Below are 12,089 nucleotides of genomic sequence, written 5' to 3' on the forward strand. Positions count from 1 at the left end.
GGACGACATGGCTATCTTACCCAAAAATAGATTTTTCGCTTCGCTCAAAATCCGTTTTATGGTTGTTACGGTAGGCTAAGAAGCCTTCCGCATCCTTTTGATTTGGCGGGTGGTCAATTCATTCTTGAGAAGCGCCTGGGTTAGAGGTTGTGTAGAGGTCCTTTAGTAGGGGTTGCAGCCCTATATACTTTAGCACCTTTGAGTTGATTCAGCCTCCAAGAGGAACGCTGCGCTCAGTAAGGAAGACGAACTTAAAAAAGAGGCAGAGTAACGGTTCAATTCGACTTCCTTACCAGGTACTTATTATTTCATTGTTATTTGAGATAACTGTTATATGAAATATGGGATACTTAGCTATCCTTTAATCTTGTACACTGGTTTTCACCCACCCCCCTGGGTGTGAATCAGCTACATGATTATCGGGTAAGTTTAATATTGAAAAATGTTATTTTTATTAGTAAAATAAATTTTTGAATATACTTACCCGATAATCATGATTTAATTGACCCTCCCTTCCTCCCCATAGAGAACCAGTGGACCGAGGAAAAATTGAGGAGGTGTCAACAAGAAGTACTATAGTACCTGGCCACAGGTGGCGCTGGTAAGTACACCCCCTTCTAGTATTGTGATAGCTGGCGTATCCCTCCATAGAATTCTGTCGGGCAACGGAGTTGACAGCTACATGATTATCGGGTAAGTATATTCAAAAATTTATTTTACTAATAAAAATAACATTTTTCCCCAACTGAACATGTTTGCCACTCACTTGAACGTCAAACTCCGGGTGTATGGTTCTCAAATTCCAGACTTAGTAGCAGTGATGGAAAATGCCTTTTAATACTCATGGGACGGAGCAAGTTTTTTACTTGGTTCCTCCATCCTGTCTGCTTTGTCAAGCACTGAAATTAATACGCCTTTTTCAATATTAATCTTACCCGATGATCATGTAGCTGTCAACTCCGTTGCCCGACAGAAATCAACGGTCGGGATACGCCAGCGATCGCTATCCAGGTGGGGGTGTACACAACAGCGCCATCTGTGAGTAGGTACTCAAGTACTTCTTGTCAACAAGAACCCAATTTTTCCTCTGTCGTGCCGCCGGCAAGACCTACTTGGATACGCTGTTGATTCTGGAGTTGTTGTTCACGATTTGGTGATGTATTCACTCTAGAGTTTAGCCTTCGCTATTCAGGAAGCTTTATCATTAGCTTAACAAGCTTTTGGAATTAATTTGGATTAATTGTTAACGAACTTTGCTAGATTTTGGAATTCCCCCTTGACTACTTCTAAATTCAAGATGTCTGACCAGTCTCAAGTCCCTAAGTACAGGCAGTGTAGCGTTAGGACTTGTGCTAGGCGTCTTCCGAAGGCCTCTATAGATCCTCACACCGTTTGTTCCAATTGTAGGGGTAAATCCTGTCAATTGGAAGATCGATGTGGGGAATGCGCTGGGCTTTCGGAATTCGATTTTAACGAATTCCTCAAAAATGCACGTAGGTTAGAGAAGGAGAGAATCAGGAGGAGTTCTTCTCGCTCTGTGGATTTTTCCTCTCCCCATGCCCCTCAACCTTTTCCTTCCCCTGTGGTGGTGACTCCCGAACCTGCTACTAGTGCTCAGCCATCCATGGCGGATATGTTGCGTGCCATTCAGGCTCTCGGTGACAGAGTGGAGTCATTGGCTAATGACCGTAATCAGCTCTTGGCAGATGTCAGAGAGCTGAAAGCGAAAAGTGCAGTGGGAAGTGTTTTCAGTGCTAGTGATGTGAAAAGTGTCAGTGTCAGTGTTGCGCATGAGGGTACATCTGTGCGTGCCAGTCGTCCTCCCAGTCCGGGACCTCTTGCAAGCTCCCAAGCCCAGGGGAGAAGCAATGTCGAAGGACCAAAGGGTTCGGCAGGCCTTGATCGGCGCACGGATGTATCCTCAGTGGTTGCGGACGTATCTGTCAAAGATCGTCCCATCCACAAACAGACGAATGAGCCCTTACATTCCTCGTCTGTGGAAGAAGTTTCCAGGAGGAAACGATGGACCAAGGTCTCACGACCGCTCAAACGTAAGGTCCCTTCCGAGCGAGTCCAACGGCCCAGGTGTAGCCACTGGGTCAGTTCGGACTCGCTGCAGTCATCTGATGACTGCACACCTCCCAAGAGAGGTAGAGTGGTTACACAACAGGCTTCTGCTCCGTCTGTTGTTGCTCCAACCACGGTAGACCCTAAGTGGTCCATGCTGCAGACTATGCAGTCTCAGCTTGCGGCATTCATGCAGGAGTATCATGCTGAGAAGGTTAACACTGCACCTGTTAACCTACAACCCGCCGAGGTTGTGCGCTCAGCAGATACTGCGGCTGCCTGCTCCCACACTCCACCTGTGAGAGCTCCACCACCGATGCGCAGTCCACCCTGCCAGACGCATGTTCTTGCTGCTCCATCCGTTGACATGCGTGAGCTACCGCATCAGCAGTGGGAAGGTGCTGTAGAGCTGCCGGGTTCCAGCACTATGCAGCTTTCTCCGCAACCCATGCGGCATGCTCCGCATACCATACAGCATGCTCCGCATACCATACAGCATGCTCCGCAACCCACCGCAGCCCCTCCCACGCACCAACACTCTGCTTTTGTTGTTGCCAGCTCGCAGACTGACCAGCAGTGGCATGATGTTGGATCCGCAGCTACGCATGCACCCGTTCTGCCGGATTCAGCCGTTCAGCTTTCTGCTCTGCCTTTGCCACTTCCTACTCAGCTTTCGGAGGATGGAGTATCGGATGACGAAGCTGCACACTTGGATGAGCCGCACTCTGACTTTGAAGGGCCCAAGTCTACGCCTCCCTCCTTAGACTTTCGTAAAGTCCTTGCCTTGTTCAGGGACTTGTATCCTGAGCAGTTTGTGTCTGCAACCCCTCGCTCTCCTCCCTCCGAGTTTGCTCTGGGCATGCAGTCTGCTGCGCCTGCCTTCACCAAGCTTGTTCTCGCACGATCATCTAAGAGAGCTTTGAGGGTTATGGGAGAGTGGTTGCATTCCAAGAAGCAACTGGGAAAGACTGCATTCATCTTTCCGCCTACCAAGCTTGCTTCCAAGTCGAGCGTCTGGTATGCCACGGGAGAGGAACCCGGCTTGGGAGTTCCTGCCTCTGCCCAGGGCGACTTCTCAAGTCTGGTTGACTCTCCCCGCAGGTTGGCTATGAGACGATCGAAGATCTGCTGGTCCTTTTCTGATATGGATCATCTGTTGAAGGGAGTCTTTCGTGCCTTCGAGATCTTCAACTTCCTCGATTGGTGTTTGGGAGCCTTAAGCAGGAGGACTTCCCCTTCAGATAGGGACTCTGCCATGCTGATCATGTCTAGCATGGACAAAGCCATTCGGGATGGGTCTGGTGAACTTGCGGCATCGTACGTGTCGGGAGTGCTCAAGAAGAGAGAACATCTTTGCTCCTTCTTATCGGCTGGTATCACTCCTTGCCAGAAGTCAGAGTTGTTGTTTGCTCCTCTCTCCAAGTGTCTGTTTCCGGAGGAGCTGATTAAGGGGATGGCTGCCTCTCTTATCCAGAAGGATACCCATGATCTGATGGCATCTTCTGCACGTAAGGCTAAAACCTTACCTTCCGTGCCTAGACCCTTCCGCCCTGCAGCAGTAGACACTCCTGCAACTCGGTTCATCCCGCCCTTTCGTGGCAGAACCTCCAGCAGAGGAGGTACCCGTGCCGACAGTCACCGTGGCAAATCCAAGAAGGGTTCCAAGTCCGCAAAAGGCAAGTTCTGACTTTCTTCCTCTCCAGACAGCAGTGGGAGCCAGACTCAAGACCTTCTGGCAAGCTTGGGAGAGCAGAGGTGCAGACGCTCAGTCTGTGAAGTGGCTAAGGGAGGGATACAGAATTCCGTTCTGCCGCAGTCCCCCTCTAGCTACATCTCCCATCAACCTCTCTCCCAACTACAAGGAGAAGGACAAGAAGCTAGCGTTGCAACAAGAGGTGTCGCTCTTGCTACAAAAGGAAGCGATAGTCATAGTCCGGGACCATCAATCCCCGGGCTTCTACAACCGTCTCTTCCTGGTAGCCAAGAAGACAGGAGGTTGGAGACCGGTGCTGGACGTCAGTGCTCTCAATGCTTTTGTCACCAAGCAGACGTTCACGATGGAGACGACGAAGTCGGTCCTAGCAGCGGTCAGGCAGGAGGACTGGATGGTCTCGTTAGACCTGAAAGACGCGTACTTTCACGTCCCCATCCATCCAGACTCCCAACCTTTCCTAAGGTTCGTCTTTGGAAAGGTTGTGTACCAGTTCCAAGCCCTGTGCTTTGGCCTAAGCACGGCACCTCTTGTGTTTACCAGACTGATGAGGAATATTGCGAAATTCCTTCACTTGGCAGACATCAGAGCCTCCCTCTATTTGGACGACTGGCTTTTAAGAGCTCCAACAAGTCGTCGCTGTCTGGAGAATCTCAGATGGACTATGGATCTGACCAAGGAACTGGGCCTCCTGGTCAATATAGAGAAGTCCCAGCTCGTCCCATCCCAGACCATTGTCTATCTAGGTATGGAGATTCAGAGTCGAGCTTTTCGGGCTTTTCCGTCGGCCCCAAGGAGCAATCAAGCCCTAGAATGCATCCAGAGCATGCTGAGAAGGAACCGATGTTCAGTCAGGCAGTGGATGAGTCTAACAGGGACACTTTCATCGCTGGCCCAGTTCATCGAGTTAGGGAGACTCCACCTCCGCCCCCTTCAGTATCATCTAGCTGCTCACTGGATAAAGGACATGACGCTAGAGGCGGTCTCAGTGCCTGTTTCCGAAGAGATGAGGTCTACTCTAACGTGGTGGAAGAACAGCATTCTTCTCAAGGAAGGTCTACCTTTGGCTGTTCAGACCCCCGACCACCGTCTCTTCTCGGACGCATCGGACACGGGCTGGGGTGCGACACTGGACGGACAGGAATGCTCGGGCACATGGAATCAGGAGCAAAGGACACTTCACATCAATTGCAAGGAGTTGTTGGCGGTCCATCTGGCCTTGATAAACTTCAAGTCCCTCCAGCTAAACAAGGTGGTGGAGGTGAACTCCGACAACACCACAGCCTTGGCTTACATCTCCAAGCAGGGAGGGACTCATTCGAGGAAGTTGTTCGAGATCGCAAGGGACCTCCTCATTTGGTCAAAAGATCGAAAGCTTTCGCTGGTAACGAGGTTCATTCAGGGCGATATGAATGTCATGGCAGATCGCCTCAGCCGGAAGGGTCAGGTCATCCCCACAGAGTGGACCCTTCACAAGAATGTTTGCAGCAGACTATGGGCCCTGTGGGGTCAGCCAACCATAGATCTATTTGCTACCTCGATGACCAAGAGGCTCCCGATGTATTGTTCTCCGATTCCAGACCCAGCAGCAGTTCACGTGGATGCTTTTCTGCTGGATTGGTCCCATCTCGACCTGTATGTGTTCCCGCCGTTCAAGATTGTCAACAGGGTACTTCAGAAGTTCGCCTCTCACAAAGGGACACGGCTGACGTTGGTTGCTCCCCTCTGGCCCGCGAGAGAATGGTTCACCGAGGTACTGCAATGGCTAGTCGACGTTCCCTGGACTCTTCCTCTAAGAGTGGACCTTCTGCGTCAACCTCACGTAAAGAAGGTACACCCAAACCTCCACGCTCTTCGTCTGACTGCCTTCAGACTATCGAAAGACTCTCTAGAGCTAGAGGCTTTTCGAAGGAGGCAGCCAGAGCGATTGCCAGAGCAAGGAGGACATCCACTCTCAGAGTCTATCAGTCTAAATGGGAAGTCTTCCGAAGCTGGTGCAAGGCGAATGCAGTTTCCTCAACCAGTACCACTGTAACCCAGATTGCTGACTTCCTGTTACATCTAAGGAACGTAAGATCCCTATCAGCTCCTACGATCAAGGGTTACAGAAGTATGTTGGCAGCGGTATTCCGCCACAGAGGCTTGGATCTTTCCACCAACAAAGATCTACAGGACCTCCTTAGGTCTTTTGAGACCTCAAAGGAACGTCGGTTGTCCACTCCAGGCTGGAATCTAGACGTGGTTTTAAGGTTCCTAATGTCATCAAGATTTGAACCGCTCCAATCAGCCTCTTTTAAGGACCTCACATTAAAAACTCTTTTCCTCGTGTGCTTAGCAACAGCTAAAAGAGTAAGTGAGATCCACGCCTTCAGCAGGAACATAGGTTTTACATCTGAAACGGCTACATGTTCCTTGCAGCTCGGTTTTTTGGCTAAAAACGAGCTTCCTTCCCGTCCTTGGCCTAAGTCGTTCGAGATCCCAAGCCTGTCCAACTTGGTGGGGAACGAACTAGAGAGAGTACTTTGCCCAGTAAGAGCTCTTAGGTACTATTTAAGAAGGTCAAAGCCATTACGAGGACAATCAGAAGCTTTATGGTGTGCTATCAAGAAGCCTACTCTACCGATGTCTAAGAACGCAGTTTCTTACTACATCAGGCTTCTGATTAGAGAAGCACATTCTCATCTGAAGGAAGAAGACCTTGCTTTGCTGAAGGTAAGGACACATGAAGTGAGAGCTGTTGCTACTTCAGTGGCCTTCAAACAGAACCGTTCTCTGCAGAGTGTTATGGATGCAACCTATTGGAGAAGCAAGTCAGTGTTCGCATCATTCTATCTCAAAGATGTCCAGTCTCTTTACGAGAACTGCTACACCCTGGGACCATTCGTAGCAGCGAGTGCAGTAGTAGGTGAGGGCTCAGCCACTACATTCCCATAATCCCATAACCTTTTTAATCTTTCTCTTGAATACTTTTTATTGTTGTTTTTGGGTTGTACGGAAGGCTAAGAAGCCTTCCGCATCCTGGTTGATTTGGCGGGTGGTCAAATTCTTTCTTGAGAAGCGCCTAGGTTAGAGGTTGTGATGAGGTCCTTTAGTATGGGTTGCAGCCCTTTATACTTCAGCACCTAGGAGTCGTTCAGCATCCTAAGAGGACCGCTAGGCTCAGTAAGGAAGACGTACTTAAAAAAGGCAGAGTAATAGTTCAAGTCGACTTCCTTACCAGGTACTTATTTATTTTATGTTTGTTATTTTGAATAACTGATAAAATGAAATACGGGATACTTAGCTTCTTTGTTAACATGTATGCTGGTCTCCACCCACCACCCTGGGTGTGAATCAGCTACATGATCATCGGGTAAGATTAATATTGAAAAATGTTATTTTCATTAGTAAAATAAATTTTTGAATATACTTACCCGATGATCATGAATTTAAGAACCCGCCCTTCCTCCACATAGAGAACCAGTGGACCGAGGAGAAAATTGAGTTCTTGTTGACAAGAAGTACTTGAGTACCTACTCACAGATGGCGCTGTTGTGTACACCCCCACCTGGATAGCGATCGCTGGCGTATCCCGACCGTAGATTTCTGTCGGGCAACGGAGTTGACAGCTACATGATCATCGGGTAAGTATATTCAAAAATTTATTTTACTAATGAAAATAACATTTCCCGAGATGTTACAGTAATGCTAGTCGCCCCAAAAGTTGTGGAATTTCTAGAATGCTCAAACTTGCCATGAAAACCACGCATTCAAAACTTCCACAAGGTGATCTGCTACTTATCTATTCATGGTTGGAGATTATCCAGAATATCCTCCAAAAGAGAGGCTTTTTGGGACAAAATGCGAAGCAACTTTCTGGATACCTCCGTAAGTCTTCTGCCAAGGTCTACTACAGGAGGGATATTGCTCCACACAAGGCCTCTATTTCCCCAATTGTAGACTTTTAAGTGTTCCAGAGGATCAAGAAACCCCTCTAAGTCACAGCGATCAAGGCTGTCACTCGGCCTTGAGCCAAGTGTTTAGGGTGAAGGGACTCATCCGCCTCTCCTAGGTAAATATGTTACTATTGTACTAGCCAGAAGGCTAGTATGCAGGGAAGAGACAAAAGTATGTTAAGTTCTTAGACTTTTCAAAAAGTATTATTAATGCAACAATTTAATAGATTTGTTAAAACCACAGTTGAGTTTAAACTCTAATAATTTGCTATGAGCTCACTTTCTGGTGTCATCAGTCCCAGATGTATCACAGGATAATTTTTGCGGCAGCCAACACAAAGGTTTATTCTTGGCATTTGTATCAGTGGAAAGAATGGACTTCAAGGGAAATCAGTAAAGCACCTGTATTAAGGAAGACTAGTTAATGTGGTTTAGATGAGACTTAAGGAAAATTCATACAAATATTTTTGAAGTACATTACAAGTACTACATATTGTATTGACTCACAGTCTGATTTCTCTGTAACATGTTAAGGAAAACTTTTTTTTTCTCACATCTTTGAAGGTTAGGAAAACTCTAATATGATGGTCATACCAATTTGGATGTTGAAATGTTTGCTGAACTAGTCTTATGAGAATTGGTATACTGTATACTGTAGTTTGAAAGATGCAAAGTTGGAAGTACTGTAATATTACTGTAATGAAATGATCAGATGCATTCCAAAGTCCTAGTTATAAGGGCATTTTCAATTGATTTGCATGTCTTAGATTTTATTTTATTTACTTATCTTATATTTTAGGTGTGAACATGAATATTCTGCGTTGATAAAGGGAATACCAGAAACTTTTCCACCAGCCACTGGGCTTGACAGAATGCTTGCACAAAATAAAGCAGCAGAGAAGGCACTTGAGGTGATGGCACGTCGTTGTTACACAATTAAGGTAATAGGTTTTTTTAAATATTTAACTTAGCCGGTGAATATATAATAGCTGCAACTCTGTTGCTCGACAGACACATACATAAAAAAACTCGCGAGCGATCGCTATGCAGGTTGCGGGTGTGCCCACCAGCGCCAACTGTCGGCCAGATACCACTCTCGGATGTAAACAAAACCTTCAATTTCTTCTCTGTCGACGTGTCGACAAGACGTACTTTTACTCGCTGTTGAACCTGGAGTTTTTCCCATCATATTTGGTGAAGTACTTTAATTTGGTTTGAGCTTTCGCAGTACAGGTGTTTTTCTTCAAATAAATCCTTGAACTCGTTTTTGAATAGATTTAATTTTTGATGACAAAGAGAGTATGGACTTTCTTTGACTTTTAAATGGCCGACCCTTCCCTTAGACGGAAGTGTGTTAAGGCTTTTAGCAATTATCTTATCACGTTATAAATTAATTATAGATTTTCCTCTATATATTTTATATCTCACCGCCTTTATTAGGCCTCTTCGATTAACTTTCCATTTATAATAAACATAAAAATAAATTTTAATGATTTGTTTATATGCGACCTTTCCTGAGAGTAGGCGGTCCTAACTTGGAAACCGAAGTTAAACAACGTTGAGCCCTTTCAATCGTACTGTAAATAGCTTTTAAAGAGCTAATGATTTAAAACTTTTTAAATGAATATTTTTTAATAGATATTTTATGAAAGATTTTCTTTGAATAGTCTTCGTACTGTTTCAAAGATGAACTAACGTTTAGTTTATTTATGCTACGCAGTTTGCGCTCTATCGTTACGATAGAGAGAGAGAGTATCACGGTTTCACTTTGCAGAAAGAGTAAATCGATTCTGACGTTTTGTTCATTCTTCTTTCAAAGCTTAAATGTTTTAAATTCTATTTTAAAGGAACTTTTTAATTGAAAAACCTTTCAGTTTTTTCCTTTGGTCAAATAACATGTTTTTTTGACGAAACGTAAGTGGGCTCTTCTCTTAGGTGCGAAATCAAGAGAGAGAGAGAGAGAAAGATAGAGACGGAGGGAGAGAGAGGAGAGAAAACGTTCCGTTCAAGCGGGTAACGTTGTTCTCGAGTTACTCTCGTCCCTAGTCTCTGTACGGGGAGAAAGGATAAAACGTTTTTAGTTTTTTATTCTCGTCCCCAGGCAATGTACGGTGAGAGATTGAAAACGTAGTTTTGAATGAACTAGTGTTTAGTCTCTTCCCCAGCCACTGAATTTTTTATCTTAAAATATGTTTACTGTTTTTTGCTGGTATTAATGTGCTTGCATTATACGACTGATTTCGCAATTACTACCTTTTGATGAGGGTAGAATTGCGTGCTTCAGGTAGAAATCAGTAAAAGTTTTGATTTCAGTGAAATAAGTGCAAAACAGAAAATCGTAGTGATAAAGTGATATTGCGCAAAGTGTTATCAGTGTTGCGACCGAGGGTTCGTCTGTTCGTGCCTGTCGTTCGCCTAGTCCGGGACCTCTTGCAAGCTCCCAAGCCCAGGGGAGAAGTAATGTCGTACGACTTATGGGTTCGAGAGGCCTTGATCAGCGAACAGACGTTCCCTCTATGGTATCGGGTGTATCTTACCAAGATCACCCCTACCATAAGGCGAGAGAGACGATTTTCTCCTCGTCATCCGAAGGCTTTTCGCATAAGAAACCTGAAACAAGGTTTCGAGGCCCTTAAGCGAAAGTCAGTCCTTTCAGGACAGCTCCAGCGTCCTGGTTGTAGCCATTAGGACAGCTCTGACCCTATGCAGTCATCGGAAGACTGCTCGCCGCCTAACAAAAGCGTAACACAGACTCCGAGAGTCTTTTTGTTGGCAAGGTTTTGCGGTCACAAACATTACCCTCGTCTCTTACCGCAACCATTTCCGTTGATCCTAAATGGGTTGTACGGCAAGACATGCAGAATAAGCTTGCCTCCCTTATGGAAGACTATTCTGCCGATAAGTCCGTTGAGCCTAGCCGTTTATCTCATCGAGTTCCTGGCTTTCAGCCACCCTAACGTTCCTTTGTGCGTCCTGTTGACGTTGGCGTAGCTAAGTCACGTCAGTCAGGTTGTTTAGAACCACACTCGATGCGGTCTCGTGTGGATTTTCAGCCACATTTGGACGTTAGGCCACTTGCTGATGCTCCTGTTGACGTTCAGGACGTTCGCTAACAATCGGAGTTGACTTGTTTTGACTGCTCAGTCTAGGCGGTCAAAGTAGTCTCGAGTGGACGCTGTGCGTCCTCATGCACCTGTTGTTGTTGACAGTTCACAGACTGTCAAGCAGTTACATGACGTTGCGTCCTGGTCTCTCGCACCTGTTGTTGTTGACAGTTCACAGACTGTCAAGCAGTCACATGACGTTGCGTCCTGGTCCGCTACTAATGCACCAGTGCGTGTGGACTCTGCTTGTAAAGCATTGCCACCACGGTAGGTCTCTCCCTTGCTTGAGACTCGGCTATTATCGGACAAGGTTCCTTCAGATGAGGAAGTTGCTGTTCCCCCTCCTACTGATATTCCCTTGAGGACTCTGTCAGACGGAGAGGAGCCTAAAGCTGCTTAGCCCTCTATGGACTTTAAATAAATCATGCTGATTTTTAAGGATCTTTGTCCGGATCTTTTTGTAACTGCTGCACCTCGTTCGCCTAAACGTCAGAGCTTACACTAGGCCTAGCTACTTCGAAGCCGTTGTTTTATAAGCTAGTGCTCTCTCGCTCTCCTAGAGAGCTTTACGTTTGCTAGGCGACTGGTTTATCACCAGGAGGAGTTTGGGGGATACAGCCTTTGCTTTCCCTTCTTTTAAACTGGTTTATAGAGCGAGAGTCTGATATGACACGAGAGAAGTTCTCGGCTTGGGAGTTCCTGCCTCTGCCCAGATAGACTTCTCAAACCTCATAGACTCTCCCTGGCGCCTGGCCATGAGACGCTCCAAGATTTTATAGGTCAACTTCACAGCTGTTTTTGAGCCTTTGAAGTTTTGCTGTACAATTATGTCATGCATAAACAAGGCTTTCAGGGATGGCTCCAATGATCTGACAGCCACGTTCTCTGCAGGAACAAGTCCCTCAGGGATGGCTCCATGATTTGGCAGCCATGTTCACTGCAGGAGTACGTAAGAGGCAAGTGCGCTCAATGTGTTCATTGTCAAGACAAACTTCACGATGAAGTCTTCCAGGCTGTCTTGACAGCATTTATGGAAGGCGACTGGGTGGTCTCTCTAGACCTTCAGGAGGCATACTTCCACATTCCTATACACCCGGATTCCCAACCGTTTCTGAGGTTTGTTTACAGGAATGTGGGGTACCAGTTTCGAGCTATCGGGGATCCGAGCCTCCCTGTACTTGGACGACTGGCTTCTCAGAGCATCGTCCAGCCTTCACTGTCTGCAGGATCTACATTGGACGTTGAGTCTGGCCAGGGAGTTGGGACTTGTGG

General features: G+C 46.5%; 1 protein-coding gene across 1 annotated transcript in view; it reads left to right on the top strand.

Annotated features, from left to right (window-relative positions):
- The window catches only part of LOC137656405 (uncharacterized), a 166,500-nt gene that overhangs the window by 39,426 nt on the left and 114,985 nt on the right, over positions 1-12,089 (top strand). Inside the window, exon 4 of the mRNA XM_068390581.1 lies at positions 8,513-8,654. Coding sequence (XP_068246682.1) covers positions 8,513-8,654 — 142 coding nt within the window. The remainder of the gene's footprint in view (positions 1-8,512; positions 8,655-12,089) is intronic.

The sequence above is a fragment of the Palaemon carinicauda genome, chromosome 17, assembly GCF_036898095.1.
Source record: "Palaemon carinicauda isolate YSFRI2023 chromosome 17, ASM3689809v2, whole genome shotgun sequence".
Classification (NCBI taxonomy): Eukaryota; Metazoa; Arthropoda; class Malacostraca; order Decapoda; family Palaemonidae; genus Palaemon; species Palaemon carinicauda.